The 25,309-nt window shown below is 37.4% G+C and overlaps 3 protein-coding genes, 1 long non-coding RNA gene, 10 other non-coding genes and 1 pseudogene across 16 annotated transcripts; 8 read left to right on the top strand and 7 right to left on the bottom strand.

The window, feature by feature from the left end:
- Window positions 1-218: 218 nt before the first annotated feature.
- Window positions 219-4,823, bottom strand: LOC119071852. Its single transcript, XR_005086748.1, has 3 exons — window positions 4,811-4,823; window positions 3,595-3,599; window positions 219-364 (listed from the first exon to the last, which is right to left on the bottom strand). It is a non-coding gene; the product is annotated as an uncharacterized LOC119071852 (long non-coding RNA).
- Window positions 1,677-10,807, top strand: LOC119071847 (GATA zinc finger domain-containing protein 14). 2 transcript variants are annotated; one of them, XM_037176906.1, is made up of 11 exons: window positions 1,677-1,916; window positions 3,854-3,950; window positions 5,876-6,009; window positions 6,108-7,035; window positions 7,170-7,516; window positions 7,580-8,133; window positions 9,365-9,982; window positions 10,055-10,103; window positions 10,173-10,283; window positions 10,385-10,636; window positions 10,711-10,807. In XM_037176906.1, exons 1-11 carry the CDS (start codon window positions 1,806-1,808, stop codon window positions 10,744-10,746), a joined length of 3,237 nt encoding a protein of 1,078 aa, XP_037032801.1. In that variant the 5' UTR covers window positions 1,677-1,805; the 3' UTR covers window positions 10,747-10,807. The 2 variants fall into 2 exon arrangements, with proteins under 2 accessions (XP_037032801.1, XP_037032800.1); XM_037176905.1 differs by having other exon boundaries at window positions 10,055-10,283.
- Window positions 7,410-25,309, bottom strand: LOC119071849 (aldo-keto reductase AKR2E4-like). 2 transcript variants are annotated; one of them, XM_037176909.1, is made up of 3 exons: window positions 24,700-25,309; window positions 24,136-24,645; window positions 7,410-7,421 (listed from the first exon to the last, which is right to left on the bottom strand). In XM_037176909.1, the coding sequence occupies exons 1-2, from the start codon at window positions 25,210-25,212 to the stop codon at window positions 24,190-24,192; spliced, it is 969 nt and encodes a 322-aa protein (XP_037032804.1). In that variant the 5' UTR covers window positions 25,213-25,309; the 3' UTR covers window positions 7,410-7,421; window positions 24,136-24,189. The 2 variants fall into 2 exon arrangements, with proteins under 2 accessions (XP_037032804.1, XP_037032803.1); XM_037176908.1 differs by lacking the exon at window positions 7,410-7,421 and adding an exon at window positions 23,934-24,024 and having other exon boundaries at window positions 24,139-24,645.
- Window positions 11,171-11,289, bottom strand: LOC119072106. Its single transcript, XR_005086787.1, has one exon. It is a non-coding gene; the product is annotated as a 5S ribosomal RNA (ribosomal RNA).
- On the top strand, window positions 11,507-11,625 carry LOC119072105. Its single transcript, XR_005086786.1, has one exon. It is a non-coding gene; the product is annotated as a 5S ribosomal RNA (ribosomal RNA).
- Window positions 12,841-12,959, bottom strand: LOC119072110 (annotated as a pseudogene).
- Window positions 13,237-13,355, top strand: LOC119072104. Its single transcript, XR_005086785.1, has one exon. It is a non-coding gene; the product is annotated as a 5S ribosomal RNA (ribosomal RNA).
- LOC119072017 lies at window positions 16,087-17,324 on the top strand. The gene is made up of 3 exons (XM_037177135.1): window positions 16,087-16,165; window positions 16,223-16,383; window positions 17,160-17,324. Exons 1-3 carry the CDS (start codon window positions 16,087-16,089, stop codon window positions 17,283-17,285), a joined length of 366 nt encoding a protein of 121 aa, XP_037033030.1. The 3' UTR covers window positions 17,286-17,324.
- On the top strand, window positions 17,664-17,782 carry LOC119072103. Its single transcript, XR_005086784.1, has one exon. It is a non-coding gene; the product is annotated as a 5S ribosomal RNA (ribosomal RNA).
- On the top strand, window positions 18,431-18,549 carry LOC119072102. The gene has a single exon (XR_005086783.1). It is a non-coding gene; the product is annotated as a 5S ribosomal RNA (ribosomal RNA).
- LOC119072101 lies at window positions 19,800-19,918 on the bottom strand. Its single transcript, XR_005086782.1, has one exon. It is a non-coding gene; the product is annotated as a 5S ribosomal RNA (ribosomal RNA).
- Window positions 20,141-20,259, top strand: LOC119072100. The gene has a single exon (XR_005086781.1). It is a non-coding gene; the product is annotated as a 5S ribosomal RNA (ribosomal RNA).
- On the bottom strand, window positions 20,581-20,699 carry LOC119072099. The gene has a single exon (XR_005086780.1). It is a non-coding gene; the product is annotated as a 5S ribosomal RNA (ribosomal RNA).
- Window positions 21,324-21,442, top strand: LOC119072114. The gene has a single exon (XR_005086793.1). It is a non-coding gene; the product is annotated as a 5S ribosomal RNA (ribosomal RNA).
- On the bottom strand, window positions 23,689-23,807 carry LOC119072113. Its single transcript, XR_005086792.1, has one exon. It is a non-coding gene; the product is annotated as a 5S ribosomal RNA (ribosomal RNA).

Here is a 25,309-nt window from a genome sequence, read left to right as displayed (position 1 = left end):
GACCTCGGTCCTCGGTGTGTTTGGGACTAAACCTACCTTGCCCGTTTCTCTTCTATATATCTCATTGAAGAGTATAACCTGAAGTGAATCATATTTTGTCGATCCATGAAGCAATTGTCTTCTTCTCGTCTTTTCTACCTCTTAACACATCCATTCCTGAAATCTCGGTGTGTTTGGGACTAAGCCTACCTTTTTTTTAATTTAATTTAATTTAATTTCGAGTTCAACGGACGACATAAACGTCTGATTGTGATCAAAAATTACCCTAAAGATATGCTACTCGCTTTTAGTGATCATATAATGAGTCCAGGAACAAACAATGCTATTATTCTTTGTGACTCACACACACATTACAAATGATGGGCTGAAAAAATCATTAAAGGCGAAATTGTTGAGTTTTTTAAGAAAATGAGACCATTCTTCGCTTTTCTAGTGTTTGAAGAATATATATTAGTTAGGAGATGTAAATCTTTAAATTCGGAACTCGCCGTCGGATATGAAAAATATTATTCGTACCACGGACTACAAGTCTTTTTTAGCGTATTCGATTTCAAACCTCGCCTTCGGCTGTATTTCACACAACAAATTTCACTGGACATATTAAATGAAGCGAATGCACGATTGCCATATTTTAACACCAAGAAAGAAGATATTTTTGGTCAGTGGTGTGACAATGTGATTGTGAGATGATTTTTCAGTAAATTTTCTCTCATAATTCCTCTATCTTTTATCTACGTTGACTAAACAACTTGCTTGGCGGACAGTAACATTTGAACTAGTTTAGTTGGATTTAAAGTTGGCTTTGGAAACAATTGTATTATGATTCTGGAAAACGGGTCCTGATAACGACCCGACCCGATGAGACTTATCGGGTTAAACCAGTTAACCCCATAACTCGACCCGTTAGAAGCCTTAATTTGAACCTACTTCCCGTGATTCTCCAAAGAATCCTCAAAGATCCAATAGAACTTCCAAAAAACCATTTGAAATTTAGGAAGCAGCTTTTTTTACCACGTAATTGACTTACATTGAATTTGAAACCCAAAAGAATAGGTGAAGTAACCTACTTCACGTGATTCTCTAACTAATCCTCAAAGAACCTACAGAACTTCTAAAACCCACCTGATACGTGGGAATTAGCATCTCGTCACCTCCAAATTGGCTTAAATTAAATTTTAATCCAAAAAAAAACAGGTGAAAGTGAACGTACTTTCTGTGATTCACAAAATACTGGTCAGATATCTTGAATTTAACTCTAGTTCCTGGACGTTCCGAGAAGTAAAATCAAAAGTTAAACATTTTCCTATAATCTTTGACATGTTCTACCACTTTTAGTGAAACATTCAGCTCGTTATCTCTATCTGACCCTAAGTTATAGATTTATGAAAATCATACCCACCATATGTGCTATGGTATATGCCGTTAGTGTAAATATTACTCTATTTGAAATTCTTGTAATAAATAAGTGTTTGGAAAGCTTGGTATAAATATTGTAACGAACAAAGATTTTGTCTAGTATATGAAGAATAAAAGGTCAACTGAGAATCATCAATTGCAGCTATCATCAATAATGTTGAATTGTTGAATTTCCAATTTAAAACGTTCCCACCAGATTCTCCAGATCTGGTACAATAATTTTCGGCTGCGAGCGTAAAATTACATACCTGACCTGTCACTTTTAATGTCAAAAATCGTTTCTCGGTCCGTGGATTTGTATACACAAAAACTGTGTGCTAATTTGTAAATGTCTTAAATGTCTTCAATTAGTTTTCTTCCAACAAAATGAAATAAAAATTCTAACAATTATGTCGTCAACGTCCAAACAGTCGACTGGAACCGTTCCGAAAGCAAATAAATCGGAAAAGAAAATGGATAAATCGTCGGAAAGACCATCGAATGCAGGGCAACACATCAATGTGAGTGACTGGACATTTATATTATTTATTCGTTTCGAATGTCCTATTTTTGTGCAGTGAAACGACTTTGTAGTTTTTTGCTTTTCATGTCGTGATACTCAAATCTATCGACATCGACATTTTACGGCCAAAATGGAAAATATTACGAAAAATAACTTATTTGTTCAAGGGATGCACCAGCCCTTGTTACGCCTTGTCTCATTTTCGTTTCAAATTGAAATCACTTTTAAAATTTGTGCGGTGTGAGTGATACAAGTATGTAAAGGTCTTGTCCGACCTTTGACCATTTTTAGCAATGCCAATCCATGAACTACACTCCCGGTCTCGTCAGGTCCATTTTTTAATTTGATAAAACTTCGATATTTTGAGAGGAAATTCCTATATGAAATGCAGAAGCAAAATGATTGTCTTTAACCATTAGCACTAGGAAGCTAGAACGCTATGCTTAAACTCTAACATTTTCTTCTAAAATGTTGTCTGTAAAAATCATCATCTCTATTCGCAGGTTGGTGTAAAACTCGTTTACGTATTTCTTGCACCGATTAGCTTCATTTGTTTCGCGGTTCATTTGCTTCGCAATTCAGATCAATCAAATTTTTGTAGCGGATAATTCAAAATGAAATATTTGTTAGCGATAAGATTTCGTCAGTTTGAGCCAACCATTTCTGATCGACGCACACAGATCTGGGATCCTTTGTGCTACTCAGTCACCATTAAAGTCTGTTGGAAGCCCTTTTCCGGACCTCCTCTACATACATCAACCTCTCCCGACCTTTCTAAATCGCAAGCCTCATACCAGAGCCCGCAGTCGGGTGTCGAGGACAATCCAGGTATTCTACACATTTGTAGAATCGTCAAAATTCTCCTGCTTGTGTCTCGACTAAGACGAAACGAAGCTAAACATCATCCCTTCTCTGTAGCGAGATATCAGTTAAAGCAATAGCATAGCCACTGAGTGGGACGACAGCTAGGCAAAGTGCCGGTACATCTGTCATAACGTAAACCGAAATCAATACAAATTCGACTGGTTCACTACGTACAAAACACAGTTCAGAGCTAATATGACTGGAACATTGTCGACAGTTAATCACACCACTGTTGTTGTATGCATAGCATACACATTGAAAACAATCGATGAGCAACTTATTCATACAGAGCTGTGTGAATTCGCAATAATCCTTCGGCCGGGAATTTTCCCTTCCAAATTATTTATGCGATTGAATCCAATCCAGGCCTAGTCATAAAATCGAAATGACTTTCCTGTTTGGCAAATCGGTTGTAACAGTAACAGTTGAACATCGACATCAAAGTCAAACCAATCTTGCTGCTAGAAATAACACTCAAAGTTATACATGCAGAGAGACTTTGCATGGAGACCAGTCCAATTACTCTAAAAGTCTAGTTAATTATAAGCGAACGAAATTCACACTTTTTCGTTTTTTAAAATTGAATGATGAAGCCCAGCTGATCCTTAAGTGCAGAATGTGATCACACCCGCTTCAAATCTATGAAAATGAATTCTGTTTTTCTATTTTTAATGTTTCTTAACAGCGATCTTCAAGTGCGATCATTCATTTAAATTTTTCGATTCTTTATTGCGATTATCGCACAACAAATATAGCACATAGGAAATGCATATATTCGAAAAATGAATGTAGACATTTCTCGCATGTCCAACTTCCTCTACTCTCACAAATCAGTAAATGTTCAACAAAATCTAACCTGAGCCTATGCCAACGTCCACACACAAATTCAACCAAATAATTTCCTTTGAATGTGTAAATTGTTGGTCAAATCTATAAATAAAATCACGTGTACACGCAAGTAAAACACATAAAAATAGAAAATATATTTTCACTGCGAAAAACCACACATTTTCGTGTCTCATTGTTCCGAACGGTTTTCAAATTCGTTAAAACATTTTCTTCTTGTGGCAGGGATTCGCTGGCGACAATTCTGATCGAGAAAGTGATCAACCGCCGAAATCGGAAAATATCGAAAATCAAAATTCGGACAATATCACATGCTGTATGGGTGAGTATTTTGTGCCAGTTCAATTTATTTAAAAAAAATATATTTTTTGATTTTCCATCGAAAATCAAGCTATCGATCGTTTTGTGAACCTTGAAAAACGAAAATACGTGAAAATAGTGCGGTGTTACATCGTCTGTGAAAATTTAATAACGTAGAAGTGAAAGATTCCATAACCGTCTGAGACTGTGAAAGGTTTAATAGAGTTGTAAAACATCCAGTTGCAACAACATTTATATTTACAAAAATAAGCGATCGTCTTGTTTACCAATCTCAGTTTTGATTTATAATTGCCTTCAAAGTTCGCGGGAATTGGTTCAATATAGTCAAGTGTATCGTCGATATTGTTTCACTGATTACGTTTCTTTTTGTTTAAAATACGTTGAAAGTAATAACCGATAATTATCACCGTAGAGTCATCTTTCTATTTCTGAATGTAGCGGAAAAATGTAACCGAAGAACCAAGACGATTTAATTCAATGAAAACATTAAAAACGAAAATTAGGAGAAAGAAAATTATTTTTAAATTTTATTTCAAATTGTATGCTGTGAATGTGTAATAAACTGCACGAATTTATCATAATTTTTACATGATATCACATGTGTTCGAATGATCAGAAATCTTGAAGGGACAACAACTATACTTGAGTTTAATTATAAACTAAATCTACGAAAATATAAAAAAATTCTTTTCACACTCCAATCGTTCCGTTAATATTTGTAAATCATCTCTATTCGTGTTAAATGATTGATGAAAGGTTCAGAGTTCAGACCCGTATTTTCCCATATTTTCCATCTCTTTCGGTCACTTGAATGACGATCACAATTTGACCAATTTTTACCCGTTATTTGAATGCATGGACTTGTAATACAAATTACCTTTAAAATGACCCATCCAGGTAAATATGCTTTCTTATCGACACAGAGGTTTACGTCTTAAAAATATCCAGAAAATTTACCTTTTCTGTTATCAGTCAGAAAGGAATAAATCAACTAAACATGAGATGCATTCGAAAACGAAAATGTTTGAAACATAGAACGCAATTTTCTCATTTCACATTGCTATAAAAATAGATACCCGAGTTGAACATATGATACGTTTTGTTAAAAGGGCCTCAAACCGCTTCAACAGGTAGGCGGAAAAATAAAACGAAACTATGTAACGGAAACAAAATTAATTGCCAATTACGCAGCCGATGCTATAAAACTGTAATTCAATTCAAAAGGACTTACAAAAGCGAAACGGCAAAACATTGAAAAACAAAATTAATTAACCAACTATATGCATCCCATGCATATTGCAAGTGCACTCAACGGATGCATGATTGGATTTATCAATTTTGTTATTTGTTGATTGGCATTTTGTTTTTCCAAACTTCTAGTTCACTCTTTTGTCCTTACGCTGAAAATGTTGCCCAGGCACTCGACATGTGAAATTTTCCAATACTCATCACAATAGAGCTTATTGCGTTGTGCAGACCAATAGTGGAATTTCTGGTACAGTCACTCTTTCATTCAAACCACGATTCAAATCAATTCAAAATAAAATTGAAATTTATTGGAATTTGTGGAGTTATTGGAACACATTCTGCCAAGTAGTCAACTCTTGGCTAATTCTCAGGATATGAATGGATATTTCAGACTTGTATATGACCCCGATCGGTGCTGCTTTACTGTGATTTTACCTAGATACGACCCTGTGCAAAAGCAATAAATAAATCTAACATTTGCATCATTCAGACGTCATTCCTGAAAATAGTCTGCCTACTTTCGATGATTGATTGATTATACTACACGAGTAGTATTTATGTTGAAATTTAACTATTTTACAAAGGTTTGTCTTTCTGAATGAACCAAATGGTGTTCTTCCCCAGTATGTCAGTAATGTGCCATGTTGGTAATAACACCTTTCCGCTATTATCATTCAGGTTCTAACGAGACCACATTGGACGAACAATTGAAACTGGAACGAAAATTGTACGACCTATACTCCAAGAAAGAGCAAATGGCTAGTTTGGTTGACGAACTGCAGCTAATGAATGAAGTTGCTCAACGATCTCTAGTAAGTATCGCAGGACCGATTTTTCACAAAGATGTTTACCGAGCATCTGCATACATTAGCAAAGGTGATGTTAACCAATTTGTTTTTCCATATTAAAGAATCGAAATTCGGCACCAGTTCGGAATGTACCCATTGAGTATGAGCAGATCGTTCCAATTGAGCTGATTCCGGGCTCGAAAAGCTCGTCACCGTCTAACCCAAATTTTAGAATGTCTCCAGTCATCCCGAAACCGGTGGCTGAAATTCACGACTACGAAAGTAGTAGAGATGACAATGAGAGCACTATCGGCGGTAATGAGGATTCATTGACGGACAAAATAGCCGAAATTAACACAATGAAAAATCAGCTGCAGCGGCTCAAGAATCTGATGAACACCGTTAAAATTATCGAAATAAAGAACGGAGACTGCGAAGAAAATGAAAATGACAACGTTTCGGTCGAATCTAGTCCGACGCATGCAAATTACAATGAGTCGCATTACGAAAATGTTTTGTCGACCAAACGGGACTCAGTACCGTCGACCATAACCGGTCCAGAAGTGGAAGAAGAACCGGACATGGACGAAAGAGTCAGATTGTTGCAGTCCATGACGCAAGACTTAAAACTGCAGGCAATGTCAATTGCTGAAGAAAGAGATCGATTGCGGGACATCAAAAACGAAATGGGACGGCGACGCGAAAATGAGGGATTGAAGAAAATTACCAATCTAAATCAAACGCGTTTTGATGACAAATCGAATGACCAATGCTTGGGATCCGATGGCGACAAAACAGCAGAGCCGACTGCAACGTATAAAGATAATAGTTGGAATACGTCGCAGTTCGGATTGGCTAATGGATCGGCTCGCTCGAATTTCGAACGTCAAAATGAGCAATTTGCAAAAACAACGCAATTGCCTCCGGTTGTTCCGACGAAAATAAATTCGAATGCAGGCGCGTCTGCTGATGTTCGGAGCATCAACTCGAACAGTTCCAGAGGCATCAGTCTTCCTCCACCAATGCGTCATATTGGACCGGAAGAGAGACGTAAGTTTTTTTCGGTTTTTTCTTTTGTGCAGAAGCACTTCTTGGCTCTGCAAAAGCTCCCAAGCCCAGGTTCATTAAATGATCAGCACCTTAGTGTTTAATCGATCTTTAAAATCAATTCACTTCTCTCACAGCAAGTTGGATGAAATCAGCACATGACACACTAAGAATGTCGTCGGTCAACCAACAAAATTTGGACAACACACAAGATTGGCAGCATTCAAACAATTTCTGTAACTTTGGCCCGCAAAGTCCACAGTTCCATTGCCATCACAGTGTGAATAGTGATCAAAACTACAATTGTCGTCCCATGTATTATCCCAGCTTATCGTCGAATCAGTCGGGCATTGGCAACGATCATGCATTACTGCAACAGTTTATTCAAACTCAGCAAATGTTAATCAATTCGGTGTGCCAGTTCAATCAGCTGCTGTGGGATCAACAGAGAGAAATTAACAATTTGAATACAGCAGTGCTATTGGTAGGTGAAATCGGTCAGTATTTCGATTGAAGTGAAACAACCATTTTTTGTGTCCACTTTCAGCTGCAAGAACGAATGTTTAATTCGTCACGCAACGGTTTCCCCGAACCACTAAATTCAACCAGAGCAGAAACCGTGCCACCGAATCTGACCTACAACAATTCATATCCGTGTCACGCTAGAGCCCAATCCGAGCAGCCAGTGAACCAAACCAATTGCATATCAAATTGTTTGCCGCATTCGCCGTACGGCCAACAGTATCAATGCCAAAGTCATCCAGTTCCCATTCAAGTCGAAAGTCCGAACAACATTCGCTCGCGTCGATTCAATAATAACATAATACATCATAATCAAATCGATTCATCGTCGTGTTGCTATCCGACGCATTTGCTTAACAATGACTTGCACACATCAATATCAAACTCCTCTAATTATCAGACAAATTCATCACAGTCCTACATGCAACAACAAAATAATAATCTTGCCGCTAATAACATTACCAATTCTAATAATCAGCTTCGACAACAGAATATTGCCGCTTCTACCACTTCACCCGCTTTAAACAACCAAACGACACCGGGCAATCGGGCCAATAATTACTGGGACAATTTTCGAAGGTAATTCTTTGTTTTTATTTGCTATCCGTTGTTCTTAAATGTTAATCGAGTTATAAATTTAGATAGGGTTTGAGGTGTGAGGTCGTGTTTGTCTGTAAAATGGAATCGGGATGGGTTGAACATTTTGATACTGCTGAGGGGCTTTCTTATACATTTCTCGAATTCGGTTTTGTCCTTGTCAATGCAAATCATTTTTTCTAAAAAATTCCCCGAATACATTGTCGTTCCTGAATAGGTGCCTTGTCAGCAAATTATGTCTATCGATGATGCCGAAAAGTTTTAGTGTCAGATAACTTTGTCGGGACAAAACGAAACGGGAAATGAGTTGAGACGGGGAAATCGGATTAAGATGAGCTTGGAAAGTCGACGTAAAATCAAGTAGCTCGATGAAATCTGGTGAATATTGTGGGATGATTTGAAACTGAGGATGGGAGTACTTTGTGATGAAAAAAACTGTTCTTTCTAAGGGTGAACCAAAAAAATCGCCATATCTTGCATGCATAATGCCCTCTGCTCTTTCCATAAATCAATAAAATCTTGGTTTTCATGCATCATGAAGTACTGAAAGATCGACGACACTAGAAATGACGACTTTTTGAAGAAACGTAGACTTCCTGAAAAAGAGGTGAGCAGTCGAAGATTCTTCATTAACCCACCTTTTCACTTTTCTTCAGGAAGTCATTTCTTCTCGCCTTTTTAGCATTTCGTACGACGAATTTTCCCTTCTAAAAAATGTGAAAAAACGACCATTTCCTGAAAAAAGGTGAGTTAATGAAGAATCGGCGACTAATCACCGCTTCATCAGGAACTCGCTGTTTCTTCAGAAAGTCGTCGTTTCTAGTGTCGTCAATTTTTCAGTACAATTCGTGAAGTCTTGAGTTTTGTTCACCATAAAATATCGGCGAAAGGTGTTGACTAACATCCGAGGATACTGGGGATCGCAGAGAAGTAAGATCTGTCTTGGAACAGAGCATCAAGTCTTTTCGTGGGTTTTGCAGTAATACAGAGTTCTATCAATCACTTCCATTCAATCAATTCCCTAGTAGCGTTTGTAAGCACTCACTCCTTTGTCTCGTCTCTCCGAACGTTTTCTGCCATATCCTGGATGCGGGAAGTAATAGTATACTCCGTTAGGTTCCCAGTGTCGTTGAACAGATTAGGATCATTTGTAGTTTAGCTGAAATTTAACTGTGTTCGTTTGAAAATTTTGTTATCACCCCACTCACAACAGCTATTCGCGCCAAAATCTACTCTCAAGCAACAGCTGCAAAAGTAATGAGGAAGCGAGCAGTATTAACAATTTACCACAAAATCGAGATAGAGATCAAAGTCATCTAAACCAATCATCCCGACTACCCACACACATGACACATAACAATTTACCGCTTGTCGCAAACAACAAGTACTCGATTCATTTCCAAAATCAAACTAATCAACAACAACAGCAACAAAATACTTCAACGTTCGTCGGACAAATGGGAACGAATGGCAGTGCGATACGCAATCCGGAAGAATTGAACATCAATCAGTCGATGAATCAACAATTGTTGCATCAAAGCAACGATACGCTGGGACATGATCACATTAGCAGCTTAAACAATCTGAACATGAACTTTGGGCCATTCCATTCGAATGATGTGGCTTCCAATTTTATGAATTCGATCAATTTGGAACTGAACGAATTGAAGCCGAATACGTCAAAGATGGTGCCGAAACGATCCACAGGCGGTCACAAACGCAAGTCGCAAAGTTCACATCCCGCCGAGCAAAATAATCTTCTTGTCATACAGCAAGAGACGAATGGAATCGATTCAAATTTAACCAAAACAGTCATGACTAACGATTCGAAGTAAGTGACCATCGGTTTATCGAACGCCCCGTGGAGTTTCGGCTAATCGTTTTGTTTGTCGTTCATTTGCAGGTCATCTGAAAAATCATTTGAAGCGCTGAAAGAAAATGTTTATCAAGAGGTTTCTGCCCTAATTGTCGCCAACGAAAGTCGTCCCAATTTTCTGATTAATTTGTTTCGCGAATTGCAGTTGATTTCGACGTCCGACCCGTTGCGAAACCGTTTGATGCAAACATTTCACGATCTCTACAATCGGTACGAGACCAATCCACACGCTGACAATTCTGCAATATTGAATCAGGTACGATCTTTCGTCGTGCAACACATTGCAAGCGGTCCACAGAACCGATTTCGTCTGTCTGAGCGATTCTTTTTTTTAATTCCGATCTCGACTCCTCTCAGTGTTCGGCGAAGACCAACGAGACGGCACCAACATTTTTCAATTTGCATCACAAACGAAAGAACAATCTAAGCTCGACGGATGTGTGCGGTGATACGTCCTGTGATGGAGACGAAGATTTGGCTGAAGCGGATCAGAATTGTAATGCTGAAGATATGTACGTTGATGATTTTGATGCTGATGGTGCTACTGGTTTTGACAATTCTTCTTCCGATATGGTAATTTTGCCATCGTCACCAACCAGCAATTCAGATGTAAGTTTGCCATCAGAATGCATAAAGTCCAACGATTTTCGCAAATTTTGATTTTCTTTCTTTTTCAATAAAAGGAAAGTCCAACAGCGGTTCCTGATGATTTAACTTAAGTGTGTAATTGTGACATCAACTAATCTTTTTAATAAATGTGAACGAAAGGATGTAAACGTGCGACACTTGTTTCAATTCATTAATCCGGATCACATTTTCGATTGTCCTTACCAGCGCATGAGACGTTTTTATCTTTTGAACAAATCTGTAGCATGAGTTATACGAAAATCGCATTCGTAAAATTAAGCTGTAGCTGTTTATACCGTTCCTACAATATTCTAATGTTGAAGGCCAGATTGAAGTGTAAGGAACCCTTTTCTCACACATGAAGCTTTGAAAAACTTTCGACAGATCGCAAAGTAACAAACAGAAAGAAGTCGAAGTTAAAAGTTGTTACTTTCATATCGAATATATGTGTAGTGACAAAGAATTTGGAAATTCTCGTTGTTTGTCCACTTGCTGCGTGAATTTAAACAAAAAAAATGCCAACGACACGCGGTGTTCCCAAGCGGTCACCCATCTAAGTACTAACCGCGCCCAATGATGCTTAACTTCAGTGATCGGACGAGAACTGGTGTATTCATCATGGTATGGCCGTTGCCGAGTGAAGACGGTTTTCTTACAAACATTGTCTATGGTTGGTGTAGTGTCGGCGCATTTATGTAAACGCCTCAATGTATGTATGTAACAACTGAATTTGAAAATATTGTATTTCATAAGAAACGGAATTTTAAATGTATACGAAGAGGCGTATATGATTTGGTAATGCGATGAAACTGCATATACCATAAAGTGTTTGGAAAAAAATCGTCTTCACTCGGCAACGGCCATACCATGATGAATACACCAGTTCTCGTCCGATCACTGAAGTTAAGCATCATTGGGCGCGGTTAGTACTTAGATGGGTGACCGCTTGGGAACACCGCGTGTCGTTGGCATTTTTTTTTTTCAGAAAATTTTGAGTATTTATTGATTTTACGGAAATTGAACCTTTTCAAGCTAGAAACATAAAATATGGCGTTGGAATAGACTTCAACAAAAGTTGAATTTGTTACTTTTTCTTAATTCGCATATGACATGGAACAAATTGCACGAATTTTTTTTGTACATTTTATTTTCCTCTTTGATGAAAAGTAAAGTTTTCGTAACCTTTATTGAGAAATTTTTAGCCCCGTACGAAGTACTGGGGGCTTATAAGATTAATATGCCGTTTGTAACACGTCGAATTGGAAGCAGACAGTAAGGGCAAAGCATTTGGTTGTGTTCATAGATGACGAATCCGCAATAAAAACAAGGCATCAGAACAGTCGGAGCGTTTGCTGCGACTTAGCCCCGTACGACCCGTAATCCTATTTCGTCCGTAACCATAATACGTCCGTAGCCGTAATACGCCTGGAACCCTAATGTGTTTTTTGCACATAAATCGAGTAAATCTCATCCGATTTTGCTAGATTTAGTTTTTTATGGAAGGTAATTGAATACCGAAAATAACGTGGCGAAAAAAGTTTCAAATTTGGGCCCTTGGACTAAGGCCGCTACTAGGCCCTAAGTGTTTTTTGCACATAAATCGAGTAAATCTCATCCGATTTTGCTAGTTTTTGTTTCGTTTGAGAGATAATTGAATACCGAAAATAACGTGGCGAAAAAAGTTTCAAATTTGGGCCCTTGGACTAAGGCCGCTACTCGGCCCTAAGTGTTTTTTGCACATAAATCGAGTAAATCTCATCTGATTTTGCTAGTTTTTGTTTCATTTTAGAGATAATTGAATGCCCAATGGAAAGTTGGGAAAAAATTTTGGGTTTCTAAAATAATGTCGTGAATTGTTGGTTTTTTTTTTAGAGGTACTTCGTACGGGCTTTCGTAATTGCGCTATGCGCAATTTTAAAAATCAACACTTTCAGTAAATTTGACCATGCCCAACTTGACTAGCATTTTGGTAATAGACGCATTAGAGGGTTGTAGACGTATTAGGGTTACGGGCGTATTAGGGCTACGGACTTATTATGGTTACGGACGAAATAGGATTACGGGTCGTACGGGGCTAAGTCGCAGCAAACGCTCCGACTGTTCTGATGCCTTGTTTGTATACAAACCGGTGATAGATGACTTTTAGGCACACAATGTATAATTGCAACAATTTTAGTGCCTGAAAAGGAATTTATCATGCGGTGTTCCCAAGCGGTCACCCATCTAAGTACTAACCGCGCCCAATGATGCTTAACTTCAGTGATTGGACGAGAACTGGTGTATTCATCATGGTATGGCCGTTGCCGAGTGAATAAGATTCTTTTACAAACATTGTCTACGGGACAGTATCACCGCATTTATTTTATGTAAACGCCTTGATGTATGTATTGTGCAAATGAACATGAAAATGTTGTATTTTTTTGGAAAAGTAACTTTAAAGGCAAACATAGAAGTGTGCACTGCACATATAATTTGTAATTTCTTTCTCTTTTTTTTAATTGTTCGGTTTACATGATTTGAGGATTTGTAATTTTTAATTGTAAAACGACGAAACTGTGTTTGGAAAAAAACCGTCTTCCGTCGGCAACGGCCATACCATGATGAATACACCAGTTCTCGTCCGATCACTGAAGTTAAGCATCATTGGGCGCGGTTAGTACTTAGATGGGTGACCGCTTGGGAACACCGCGTGTCGTTGGCATTTTTTTTCAGAAAATTTTGAATATTCATTGATTGTACGGAAATTGAATATTTTCTAGACAAGTAACATCAAATATCGGAAAGTACGGAGTTGGAATAAACTTGAAGAAAAGTTTAATTTGTTATTTTATTGAATTCACATATGACATGGAACGAATATTTTTCGTACAGTCTAGATTTCATTTCTGTTTTTTCAACGAATACAATCCAAACGATGTTATTTAATCCACATCACATACGATTTACAAGTTATAATACATACGTAAATATCGTAACATTGGTAATGCATGTGGGACAAATAGCATTGATTGGATTGTATTGCCAGTTTCTTATTTTTCTTCGACTGTACGTTTTATTTTAACAAACATTTGTTTTTTCTTCAACTGATTGACGAGAATTAAAGCTTTCGTTGCCTTTATTGAGAAAAACGTTTTATGACACTTAGTTATAAATGATGTATAGTTGTAACAATTACATATCAAATCGCTACAAAGCAATTTATGACCAATGATGCTTAACTTCAGTGATCGGACGAGAACTGGTGTATTCATCATGGTATGGCCGTTGCCGACGGAAGACGATTTTTTAACAAACATTGTCTACGGTACAGTGTCACTGCATTTGATGTATGTATCTTGATGAATCTGAACAATGGTATAGGAAAAGATTGTTTTTTTTGAAGAAATAAAAACGTAAAGGCATACAAATAGGCGAACACATATAATTTGCTTGTTGTTTCATATTTTGTTATCGTAAATTTCTCCGAAATCTTTACGACCGTAGTAATGTTTTATTTAGCTGGTGAAGCTTTTGAAATATCCTGATCGATGATTCGATTATACTCAATGAATCCAACACTAGACCAAAGAAGTTGTTTGGGTTGTATAAAAAAAGTCTTTTTCCACGCATAAATTAGGATTAATCTTCGAGTAATTCAACATTTTATAAAGAAAACCTTTTTGTCTGTAAGTATGACGGATACATCCATATAGAATAAGAATTTTATAATTACCATAGCACTGCTCCTAGCACGAACACTCATTTTTCCACATCCACTCCAAGAAAGTCTTTACGAAAGAATTGCATAAGCTTCCAAATATTTCTCATGTTCATGTTAGGAGCACAACTGTGATATCATAAATTTATGAACGCAGTGGCGCCGACTTAAATTTTTGAAGGGTGGTGCCCAAAAAAATTTAAGAATAAGAAAATATTGTTGACCTCAGATTTTACGATACACGAATTTTTCATGTTTTAGAAATATTTATTTTTTAAGGAAAAATGATTTTAGACAAGATCTACACATACACAAGTTGACTGTATTTTGATGAACGTACATAGGGTTCCCACAGGAAAATTTTAAAAAGAGGAAATTTGAAAGGGAAAAAGAGGATAAATAGAGCAAGTCATTGCTGATGGCTCTGGCGTATTATTACTTAGCAGTACTTCTCAGGTATTTTCGCCCGTTTTATCAAATTTTCGATGAAACTAGAAAGTGCTATGGAAAATTGCAATCGGAATCATAGCGAAAAAGTAGCGAAGTGAAGCGAACAATTTTTTCACATTTCTTAGCGTGCGTTTTGACGTCTGGATAGTTTCTAAAAATACATTTCAAGAAAGCACTAGAGCTGAACTTTGAAAATTTCCAAGAAAGTATACAATTTCGTAATAGTTTTCATGTGAAGTGGTTGCTGATGATTCATTTGTATCATTTTATTATTTCGTAAAAGTATCGACAGTCATATGGCCGCGCAGCGATTTTTTTTTTTTAATTATACCAAATCTGTAAAGATTTTCTGAAAACTAAATATTTACATGAAAAAAAGGTCAAAAGAAGCCGTTTTACTGTAAAAAGTGTTGGCGATTTAGGGTAGTGCTCAGCCTCGATGAATTTGCTGAGGGTGTTGCCCGAGCCTCTGGGCACCACTGAAGTCGCGCCACTGTATGAACAATGACATTTTAAGTTTGAAAGTGTTCTTCTTGTGCCGTCTTGTAGTCGTTGAGTCGCTAACAGATGTCCAGTCATCTCTAAAATAAGATGGCCTTATTCATGTTAACAACACAAAAGGCCACACACACCGACGTACAATGCACTATGTACAATGTACGCCGCAATTGGAATGATGTATGGAAATTGTAATAGCCCTTAATACTACTTCAATGTGGTAACATTTAGTGAATTTTAAGATTTCGGTTTCGTACTCATTGCGTAAAAGGCAGTGCAATGCATTTCGTTCGAACGATTTTTACTCAGTTGATGAGAAAACATACCAAAGAACGAAATGGTCTAATTTTAGATTTCTCTTCGTTTTTTTATTGTTGTACAATACGATATTCAAATCTAATGGTTCATCAATTTATGTGTACCATTATTATAGAGCAGGTAAACTACAAACATTTTATGTGAAGTACTTACATACTTTCTTATCGTCACGATTATGTTAATCTTCCAACATCGACATAAATTCCGCATTTTTTCCTGTATAGCTCGGAACTGTATGCGCCTAATAAATTGATTCGTAAAAAAGGCAAATGTTTGTTAGATTTGCATTCCGTTTTCTTCAACTTCTTCAAACGAAAGACAGTCGAACAATACGAACCAATGCGATTACTTATCTCGATTATACCATTCGGGAATAACATGAAATATTGGAATTGATAAGTACGCGCGAATATTTTGTTGTTGACTGTTCCGTGAAGAGGAAGAAAAAATCTGATCAGAATAAGAAGTCATGTCTAAGGAGAAACGTGAAAAAGAACGCGCTGCCTGGCGTGAATTAAAAATTGTAATTCATAATTATCGGGCGTTAGGTAATTGGATTGGATTTTTTTAAATGTTTTTTTTTTAAAGTAAATTTGTGACCTTAGGTTTCGATTATTTAATCAGAAGACCGTCACAACAAAATGTTTGTTTCGGTTCAACTATTGAACGAGAAGCGTGTACACTTGAGTATTGTAAAATGAACTCGTTCATGAGAAGGATAGCGTCCGGACCACCTGTAAATATACCGAAAACTTCATCGAAAAAGGTTGTTTTCACATTTAAAATCAGTAGATACTTTCAGCCACCGTGACAGAAACGGACCCTAACTTGATTCGGTCTTACAAACAGTTTCTTAAACAAAGTAGTGGTCACCTTAAAAAAAAATTACTTAGTGTCCTCCGCCTCAATTGTTAATGCAATGATCGCTAATTTAAACCGTCTTTAGGTTCTTTCGCTCAATGCGGACAAAAAGAACAATGCAGTTTTTGAATCAACCGTTCCTAGATTTATTTACAAAACGTCAAACGCGAAACTCTTCAATCCAAACGACGCTTTAAGACCGACCAAAATTAATCCTGTACAATATCGCAAATCACACAGTAAAATGATGGTAAATTTTATCACACCCTGGTGAGCGATTACCTTCGGAGTGCATTGGTTCATATGGATGGACGATTAAATTTCATTTAATTTCAGTCCTGGAACATACAATATCGACTACAAACGAAAATACACTTATCATGACTCGTTTGGAGGAAAAAAACTACCGATTCCAGCTACAAAAACTCTTTGCATACCGAATCCAACAATAACATGTGACAAATGTGGAATGAAGGTCAAGGGTGATTTTTGGCAAAAAGTATCGCCTTTGACAACTTATTGCAAGAATTGCATGACTTGTGAGAAGAACAGAGCCAAGTACGTTATTAGGAAGAAAAACTTAAAATTCAAACGGCTGGCTGAACTCGATACATTTGATGTGAGTGTAAATTCATGAGTCTAAATTGTCTTCGATTTTATTCGATTAAATGTATTCGACAGAGAACTCAAGATTGTACCTTCTATCATCGACATGGAGGCACTACGGCAAGTGTAAAACTGCTACCCAAAAGGGAAATGATAAAAAGATTTCGGTGGGAGCATTATTTGTCTCAATTTTCGTTGTGAATTTGGTGTGATTAAGTAATAAAATTGCTGAAAGTTTAACTTAGTCTCTCAATTTGTAGACATTCGGGTGAAGTACGATACCCATCTAAGTACTAACCGCGCCCAATGATGCTTAACTTCAGTGATCGGACGAGAACTGGTGTATTCATCATGGTATGGCCGTTGCCGAGTGAGGACGGTTTTCTTACAAACATTGTCTATGGTTGGTATAGTGTGAAAATATTGTATTTCATAAGAAACGGAATCTTAAATGTATACGAAGAGGCGTATATATGATTTGGTAATGCGATGAAACTGCATATACCATAAAGTGTTTGCATACCATAGAGTGGTGACACTGTCCCGAAGACAATGTTTGTAAAAGAATCTTATTCACCCGGCAACGGCCATACCATGATGAATACACCAGTTCTCGTCCGATCACTGAAGTTAAGCATCATTGGGCGCGGTTAGTACTTAGATGGGTGACCGCTTGGGAACACCGCGTGTCGTTGGCATTTTTTTTTTTTCAGAAAATTTTGAGTATTTATTGATTGTACGGAAATTGAACCTTTTCAAGCCAAGTAACATTAAATATCGGGAAGTATGGCGCTGGGGCTGGATTGGAGTAAACTTAAAGAAAAGTTGAATTTTGTTTTTTCCCACAACTCATTGGCGAATAGTAAAGCCTTCGTTGTTTTTATTCAGAAAAACGTTGCATGCAACTCTGTCATAAATGACTTTTAGACACACCACCTATAATTCTAACAATTTTAGTGCCTGAAAAGGAATTTATCACTCGGTTTCATAAATAAATATTTTACATTTAAAGAAAAAAAAATGCGAACGACACGCGGTGTTCCCAAGCGGTCACCCATCTAAGTACTAACCGCGCCCAACTTCAGTGATCGGACGAGAACTGGTGTATTCATCATGGTATGGCCGTTGCCGAGTGAATACGATTTTTTTTCAAACACTTTGTATATGCAGTTTCATCGCTTTACCAAATTATATATGTACGACTCTTCAGATGAGTTTGAAGGTTTCGTTTCTTAGGATATTCAATATTTTCATGTTCAGTTGCACAAAACATACATCAAGGCGTTTACAAAAAATACAGTGACAGTGTACCGTAGACAATGTTTGTTAAAAAATCGTTTCCCGTCGGCAACGGCCATACCATGATGAATACACCAGTTCTCGTCCGATCACTGAAGTTAAGCATCATTGGGCGCGGTTAGTACTTAGATGGGTGACCGCTTGGGAACACCGCGTGTCGTTGGCATTTTTTTTTATTTTCAGAAAATTTTGAGTATTTATTGATTGTACGGAAATTGAACCTTTTCAAGCCAAGTAACATTAAACATCGGGGAGTATGACGGTGGATTGGAATAAATATAAAGAAAAGCTGAATTTTGTTTTTTCCTACAACTCATTGGCGAAAAGTAAAGCTTTTGTTTTCTTTATTGAGAAAAACTTTGCATGCAACTCTGCCATAAATAGCTTTTAGGCACACCATGTATAATTGTAACAATTTTAGTGCCAGAAAAGGAATTTATCACTCGGTTTCATAAATAAATATTTTCCTATGCTGGTGCATGTAATAAGGCTGTTACATGTATAGGCAATAGCCTTTACATCACTCGCATAGGAAAACGTTGTACTACACACGGGAAATAAAGTGATATCTCGTATCACGATGAGTAAATGTACCTCGGGCTAAAGCCCTCGGTTACTTTTACTCATCTGGATACGAGATATCACTTTACTTCCCTTGCATAGTAATGTACTATTAGATTTAAAAAAAAATGCCAACGACACGCGGTGTTCCCAAGCGGTCACCCATCTAAGTACTAACCGCGCCCAATGATGCTGAACTTCAGTGATCGGACGAGAACTGGTGTGGCCGTTGCCGAGTTAAGACGATTTTTTTAACTAACATAACTCTATCGGTTTTAGTTTTCTTTTGTGTTTTTTTTCTAATCTTTTGATGTGTTTGTGAGACAGCTATGTGGTTTAAACTTTTACTGGCGGTTATACCTCTTGTCGATGTGACAACAAAGAACCAAAAAAGATAACCTAGTCAGAAATTTTCAGATTCGATATAATCAGTCTTGCAAAGTTGTTTTGGGATTATAGTTCATCTCTGGTTACTCAAAAACATGTCTGGATTGTATTTACTGACACTTACCTCTTATCTTTGAATAAAACTGAATGATGGACGAAGAAATTCTCAATTTTTCCAATAAATTTTTATATTTTGTCTCATTGTGGGACAACAACTGGAACTGACGCGGAGCAAATAACTTTAAATGATTATGTGAAATTAGAAATGCTTTCATCTTTAATGGTTACATTAGAACAATATAAGATAAATTTCGAAAATAAAGAAAGAAAACTGCGCAAAGTTTCAATCGATGTTTATACCGAACTAATGTCTACATTGACCAGTCATGAATCAGTCATGAATCTTTTAATGAAAAGCTAAATTTTTATCATTTCATCAAAAGATTTTGCTTCATTACATAAAAAAAATGCCAACGACACGCGGTGTTCCCAAGCGGTCACCCATCTAAGTACTAACCGCGCCCAATGATGCTTAACTTCAGTGATCGGACGAGAACTGGTGTATTCATCATGGTATGGCCGTTGCCGACGGGAAACGATTTTTTAACAAACATTGTCTACGGTACACTGTCACTGTATTTTTTGTAAACGCCTTGATGTATGTTTTGTGCAACTGAACATGAAAATATTGTATATCCTAAGAAACGAAACCTTCAAATTCAAACTCATCTGAAGAGTCGTACATATATAATTTGGTAAAGCGATGAAACTGCATATACAAAGTGTTTGAAAAAAAATCGTATTCACTCGGCAACGGCCATACCATGATGAATACACCAGTTCTCGTCCGATCACTGAAGTTAAGCATCATTGGGCGCGGTTAGTACTTAGATGGGTGACCGCTTGGGAACACCGCGTGTCGTTGGCATTTTTTTTTCTTTAAATGTAAAATATTTATTTATGAAACCGAGTGATAAATTCCTTTTCAGGCACTAAAATTGTTAGAATTATAGGTGGTGTGTCTAAAAGTCATTTATGACAGAGTTGCATGCAACGTTTTTCTGAATAAAAACAACGAAGGCTTTACTATTCGCCAATGAGTTGTGGGAAAAAACAAAATTCAACTTTTCTTTAAGTTTACTCCAATCCAGCCCCAGCGCCATACTTCCCGATATTTAAAGTTACTTGGCTTGAAAAGGTTCAATTTCCGTACAATCAATAAATACTCAAAATTTTCTGAAAAAAAAAATGCCAACGACACGCGGTGTTCCCAAGCGGTCACCCATCTAAGTACTAACCGCGCCCAATGATGCTTAACTTCAGTGATCGGACGAGAACTGGTGTATTCATCATGGTATGGCCGTTGCCGAACGAAGACGATTTTACAAACACTTTATGGTATATGCAGTTTCATCGCATTACCAAATCATATACGCCTCTTCGTATACCTTTAAGAGGCCCCGGTATTTTTCCGAAAAGCATACATTAGGACGATTTTTAAATACAGGATTTTAGTTTACTTTTGATGATATCTTTCCATCAGAATCCTTTTTCAAAAATGTACGACCGCAATTCCGACCACGAATGTGTTAGCTTTTAACAGAAAATAGATTTGGTTGTAACAATTTGACCAGCTCTGAGAACAATGAGCAGTTTATGAAAATTTCATGAAACTGCTCACTTTTCTCAGAGCTGATCAAACGACTACAACCAAAACTAATTTTTATTTAAAGCTAGCAGATTCGTGGTCGGAATTGCGGTCGTACATTTTTCAAAAAGGATTCTGATGAAAAGATATTAACAAAAATGAAATACGAAACACGCAAATGTAGGCTACAATTTTAGCTAAGTGCCGGTGCCTCTTAAGGTTTCGTTTCTTATGAAATACAATATTTTTAAATTCAGTTGTTAAATACATACATCGAGGCGTTTACATAAAATGCGGTGACACTGTACCGTACCATACACAATGTAAGAAAACCGTCTTCACTCGGCAACGGCCATACCATGATGAATACACCAGTTCTCGTCCGATCACTGAAGTTAAGCATCATTGGGCGCGGTTAGTACTTAGATGGGTGACCGCTTGGGAACACCGCGTGTCGTTGGCATCTTTTTTATTTTCCGAAAGTTTGGGTATTTTATGATTGTACGGAAATTGAGTCTTTTCTAGACAAGTAACATCAAATATCGAGGAGAATAGGGGAGTACGGCGTTGGAATAAACTTGAAGAAAAGTTTAATTTGTTATTTTTTTGAATTCACATATGACATGGAACGAATAGCACGAACATTTTTCGTACGTTTCATTTTAACTTGCTCCCGACCTGGCGGCAGGTCAGGTCCCTTGACTGTCAAGAAATGTATAATGAATTTCGTGAAATCAGTCATGGTCGAAATCGCTCAAATTTGATTTACATTTCGCGCAAGGAGTATGTTAAGAAATAAACGCTGAAATCTGTCTATCTTTAGTGAATAATCTGAAATTTTAGAACAAAGTGGCAGATGTTCAGGAACAGACCTACAAGAAAATGTATTTACCACATGCGACGCAGATTTTTTTGGTAAAATTTTTGTTGTTTTAAGTCAAATTTTTTTGGCAAAAAATTATTTGGCAGATGATGAGGAAAACTAAGCCAGCTTGTTTGAACTAATTGGATGTAAAATTTATTTTTTGCGTAAGGAAATTGTATTTCAAAGACTGCTGGCGAGTTTTACGAGTAGCGGTTGTACTAACATAAAATTCTGTTATGTCGGCAATCACCAGCACTGCAAATGAGGTATCAACGGAAAGCTTAGACAATGTATGTTACAACTAGCATCTTAGGTTCACATTAAGCGTCATCAGTACCAGCCCAGACCTGTCTAAAGTTCACACAGATTTTGAAAATTTTTCTTGCATATTTTTGCAAACATATATCAATGAATCTAATTAAACTAGGCATGACCCGAAAGTACTTAAGCTCAGCTTTCCAACGAGCCAACTCTCACCCGGAACGATCATTTATAACGGCCAAAAAATTCGGATAAAAAACACTATTTTTCTAACTTCGGAGATCTTCCACCAGAAACCAGGTGTGACTCGAGACTGTATGAGGCCTGTTTTGAGGTCTACTGGCAAAGACTTTTCAAACCATGTATAAATCCATCCCAGACGCAATGGGTCCGATTTTGATAGGTGGATTTTCAAAAAGTAAATTTCACTCATTTCTCAAGGATCAGTCCTGAAGAGACCACCAACAAGAGGGTTCATATTTGGGCCAAGACGCATCTACTGACATATCAAGCATCCGGACCGGATCTTATTTGTTTGACTTATCGTAGTGACAAAATTTCAATATTGATTATTTTGATCCCAAACGTTTTTGTTCCTCGTTCCCTTAGGTAAAGACCTATGCCGGTCAAAATCAATCGGGCTCATATTTGGGCTAAGACGCATCTACTGACATATCAAGCATTCGGACCGGATCTTATTTGCTTGACTTATCGTAGTGACAAAATTTCAATATTGAGGATTTTGACACCAAACGATTTTGTTCCTTGTTCCCTTAGGTAAACGCCTTTGCCGGTCAAAATCAATAGAGTTCATATTTGGGCTAAGACGCATCTACTGATATATCAAACATTCGGACCGGATCTTATTTGCTTGACTTATCGTAGTGACAAAATTTCAATATTGAGGATTTTGACACCAAACGTTTTTGTTCCTCGTTCCCTTAGGTAAAGGCCTCCGCCGGTCAAAATCAATACGGTTCGTATTTGGGCTAGGACACATCTACTGACATATCGAGCATTCGGACCGGATCTAATTTGCTTGACTTATCGTAGTGACAAAATTTCAAAATTTCCTCAATTTTTCCACCAAACCTTTTTTTCACTCATTTCTCAGGGATAGTACCTAGATGAAGATGGGCCAGCATCAATAGGGTTCATGTTCGGGCTAAGGCGCATCGACCGACATATTGTTCATTCAAATCGGACGATATTTACTCAACTAATCGTAGTGACAAAAATTCATCAAATTTCTGGATTTTCCATTTTTTGCCCAGATCCACCCCCAGTATTATCCGATATTGGTTACCGGCACTCTTATTTTCTGGCGCTAGACCCTTGACTTTCAGTCAAGGGAATAAACATTGGTTTTTTCTTCACCTCATTGACGAAAACTAAAGCTTTCGTTGCCTTTATTGAGAAAAACCTTGTATGACACTCTGTGATAATAATTTTAGGCGCATGATGTTACATCATTGATGTATAATTGTGAAAATTACCCAAAATTACCCATCAAATGCTTAAAAAGCCATTTATGACTTGATTTCCTGAATAGTGTTGTACATTAATCGCATGTTTAAAAAAAATGCCAACGACACGCGGTGTTCCCAAGCGGTCACCCATCTAAGTACTAACCGCGCCCAATGATGCTTAACTTCAGTGATCGGACGAGAACTGGTGTATTCATCATGGTATGGCCGTTGCCGAGTGAAGAAGATTTTATTACACACACTTGCTCTGTAGTCTGTTTTTGTGTCTATAGAATTATTTATGAATACGCCTTGATGTATGCTTTATTTTTTTGTTTCCTTTATAACATCAAGAGCCTCACTGAGGCATATGCGGAACGTAAAAAACAAATGGAAATTTTATCAGATTGTGGTCCTGGCTGTTACATACAAACAGTTAGTTTCTTGAAACATTTGGATGACAAACCCGATTCAGTCAGAATTGTGTTGCATTATAAACCCAACTGTAATCGATCAAGATTTTATGCCTACATTAGCACCTCGAATACATTCTTCACTTCATACCATTTGAAATACGTTTCATTTATTGAATAACATGAACAAAATCAAGGACAACATTTAGTACTCGTCGTGGAAAGGGAAATTCTTGTGATTGACAATTGAAGATGTTTTGAAGTGTAAATAACGGGTTCCGTTATGCAAAGCATTCAATTGTTCGATTTCCTGTTCCGTCAAGTCAAAATCAAATATATTCGCATTCTGTTCAATTCGTTCTTTTGTCACTGATTTCGGAATGACAATCAATCCACGAGCCGGATGATATTTGATCAAAATTTGTGCCGGTGATTTACCATATTTTTCGGCTAATTTCTTAACTAAATCGTTGTTAACCAGTTGATTGCGGACATTCTGATCGGTAACTGTTGTTGACATATCGCTTTTTCGTGGAGTACCACCGAGCGGGGAGTACGCGATAAGTTTGATGCCACGCGATTCGCAATGCGCTTGAAGTTTACTCTGATTGAGAAGCGGATGAGACTCAACCTCGTTCACAACCGGTTTTATTTCAGCTACCTATTAACAGTTACGTTGCAATAGACATTTTCAAACTTTTCAATTCAATCTCACCTTGATTGTTTCGTCTATCTGTTTGGCATTGTAGTTCGAAACTCCAATAGATTTAGTGAAACCAGCTTTCTGCGCGTCTTCCATTCCTTTCCATGTCTCGTTGTAAATATCTACATCGTTATCCGGTTCGAATGACTTTCCAGGAATTGTTGGCATTGGTGTGTGGACAAGCAACAGATCAACATAATCTAAGCCTAGCCGTTCACAAGACGCCTTTGCTGATTCTAAGACCTTGTCACGTTTCAACGAGTCAGTCCACACTTTGGTGACAATAAATAGCTGATCGCGAGTAATCTCACCGTCGACGATCGAGTCCTTAATGGCACGACCGATTTCGGGCTCTGTTTGATACATAGCAGCCGTGTCAATTAGACGATAACCGGCATTGATTGCTTCACGAACTGCTTGGTACGTTTTATTCTTATCTTCGCCAAACATTACCGTTCCTAGTCCCAAAATGGGCATTTTTTGGCCGCTAGAAAGCACAATGTCAGGGATTTTTATCGACGTCATTTTTGTTATGATTTGAATGATTTTAACACTGAAGACGATATTATTAACTAGACTTGAGCGTTCACCGTAACTGACAAACTTGAACTGACGGTGTAAT

Source organism: Bradysia coprophila (genome assembly GCF_014529535.1).
Source record: "Bradysia coprophila strain Holo2 chromosome IV unlocalized genomic scaffold, BU_Bcop_v1 contig_5, whole genome shotgun sequence".
NCBI classification, from domain to species: Eukaryota; Metazoa; Arthropoda; class Insecta; order Diptera; family Sciaridae; genus Bradysia; species Bradysia coprophila.
Note: the sequence above shows the minus strand (reverse complement) of the source record. Positions and strands in the feature narration are given on the sequence as shown.

Bases quoted from the DNA above. Each gene is read 5' to 3' on its own strand.
- LOC119071847 (XM_037176905.1), top strand. From the start codon at position 1,806: ATGTCGTCAACGTCCAAACAGTCGACTGGAACCGTTCCGAAAGCAAAT. The intron at 3,951-5,875 runs GTGAGTATTTTG...ATTATCATTCAG, and splicing joins CAATATCACATGCTGTATGG to GTTCTAACGAGACCACATTG. The intron at 7,036-7,169 runs GTAAGTTTTTTT...CTTCTCTCACAG, and splicing joins TATTGGACCGGAAGAGAGAC to CAAGTTGGATGAAATCAGCA.
- LOC119072017 (XM_037177135.1), top strand. From the start codon at position 16,087: ATGTCTAAGGAGAAACGTGAAAAAGAACGCGCTGCCTGGCGTGAATTA. The intron at 16,166-16,222 runs GTAATTGGATTG...TTGTGACCTTAG, and splicing joins TCATAATTATCGGGCGTTAG to GTTTCGATTATTTAATCAGA. The intron at 16,384-17,159 runs GTTGTTTTCACA...TGTATTCGACAG, and splicing joins CGAAAACTTCATCGAAAAAG to AGAACTCAAGATTGTACCTT.
- LOC119071849 (XM_037176909.1), bottom strand. From the start codon at position 25,212: ATGACGTCGATAAAAATCCCTGACATTGTGCTTTCTAGCGGCCAAAAA. The intron at 24,646-24,699 runs GTGAGATTGAAT...AACTGTTAATAG, and splicing joins AGATAGACGAAACAATCAAG to GTAGCTGAAATAAAACCGGT.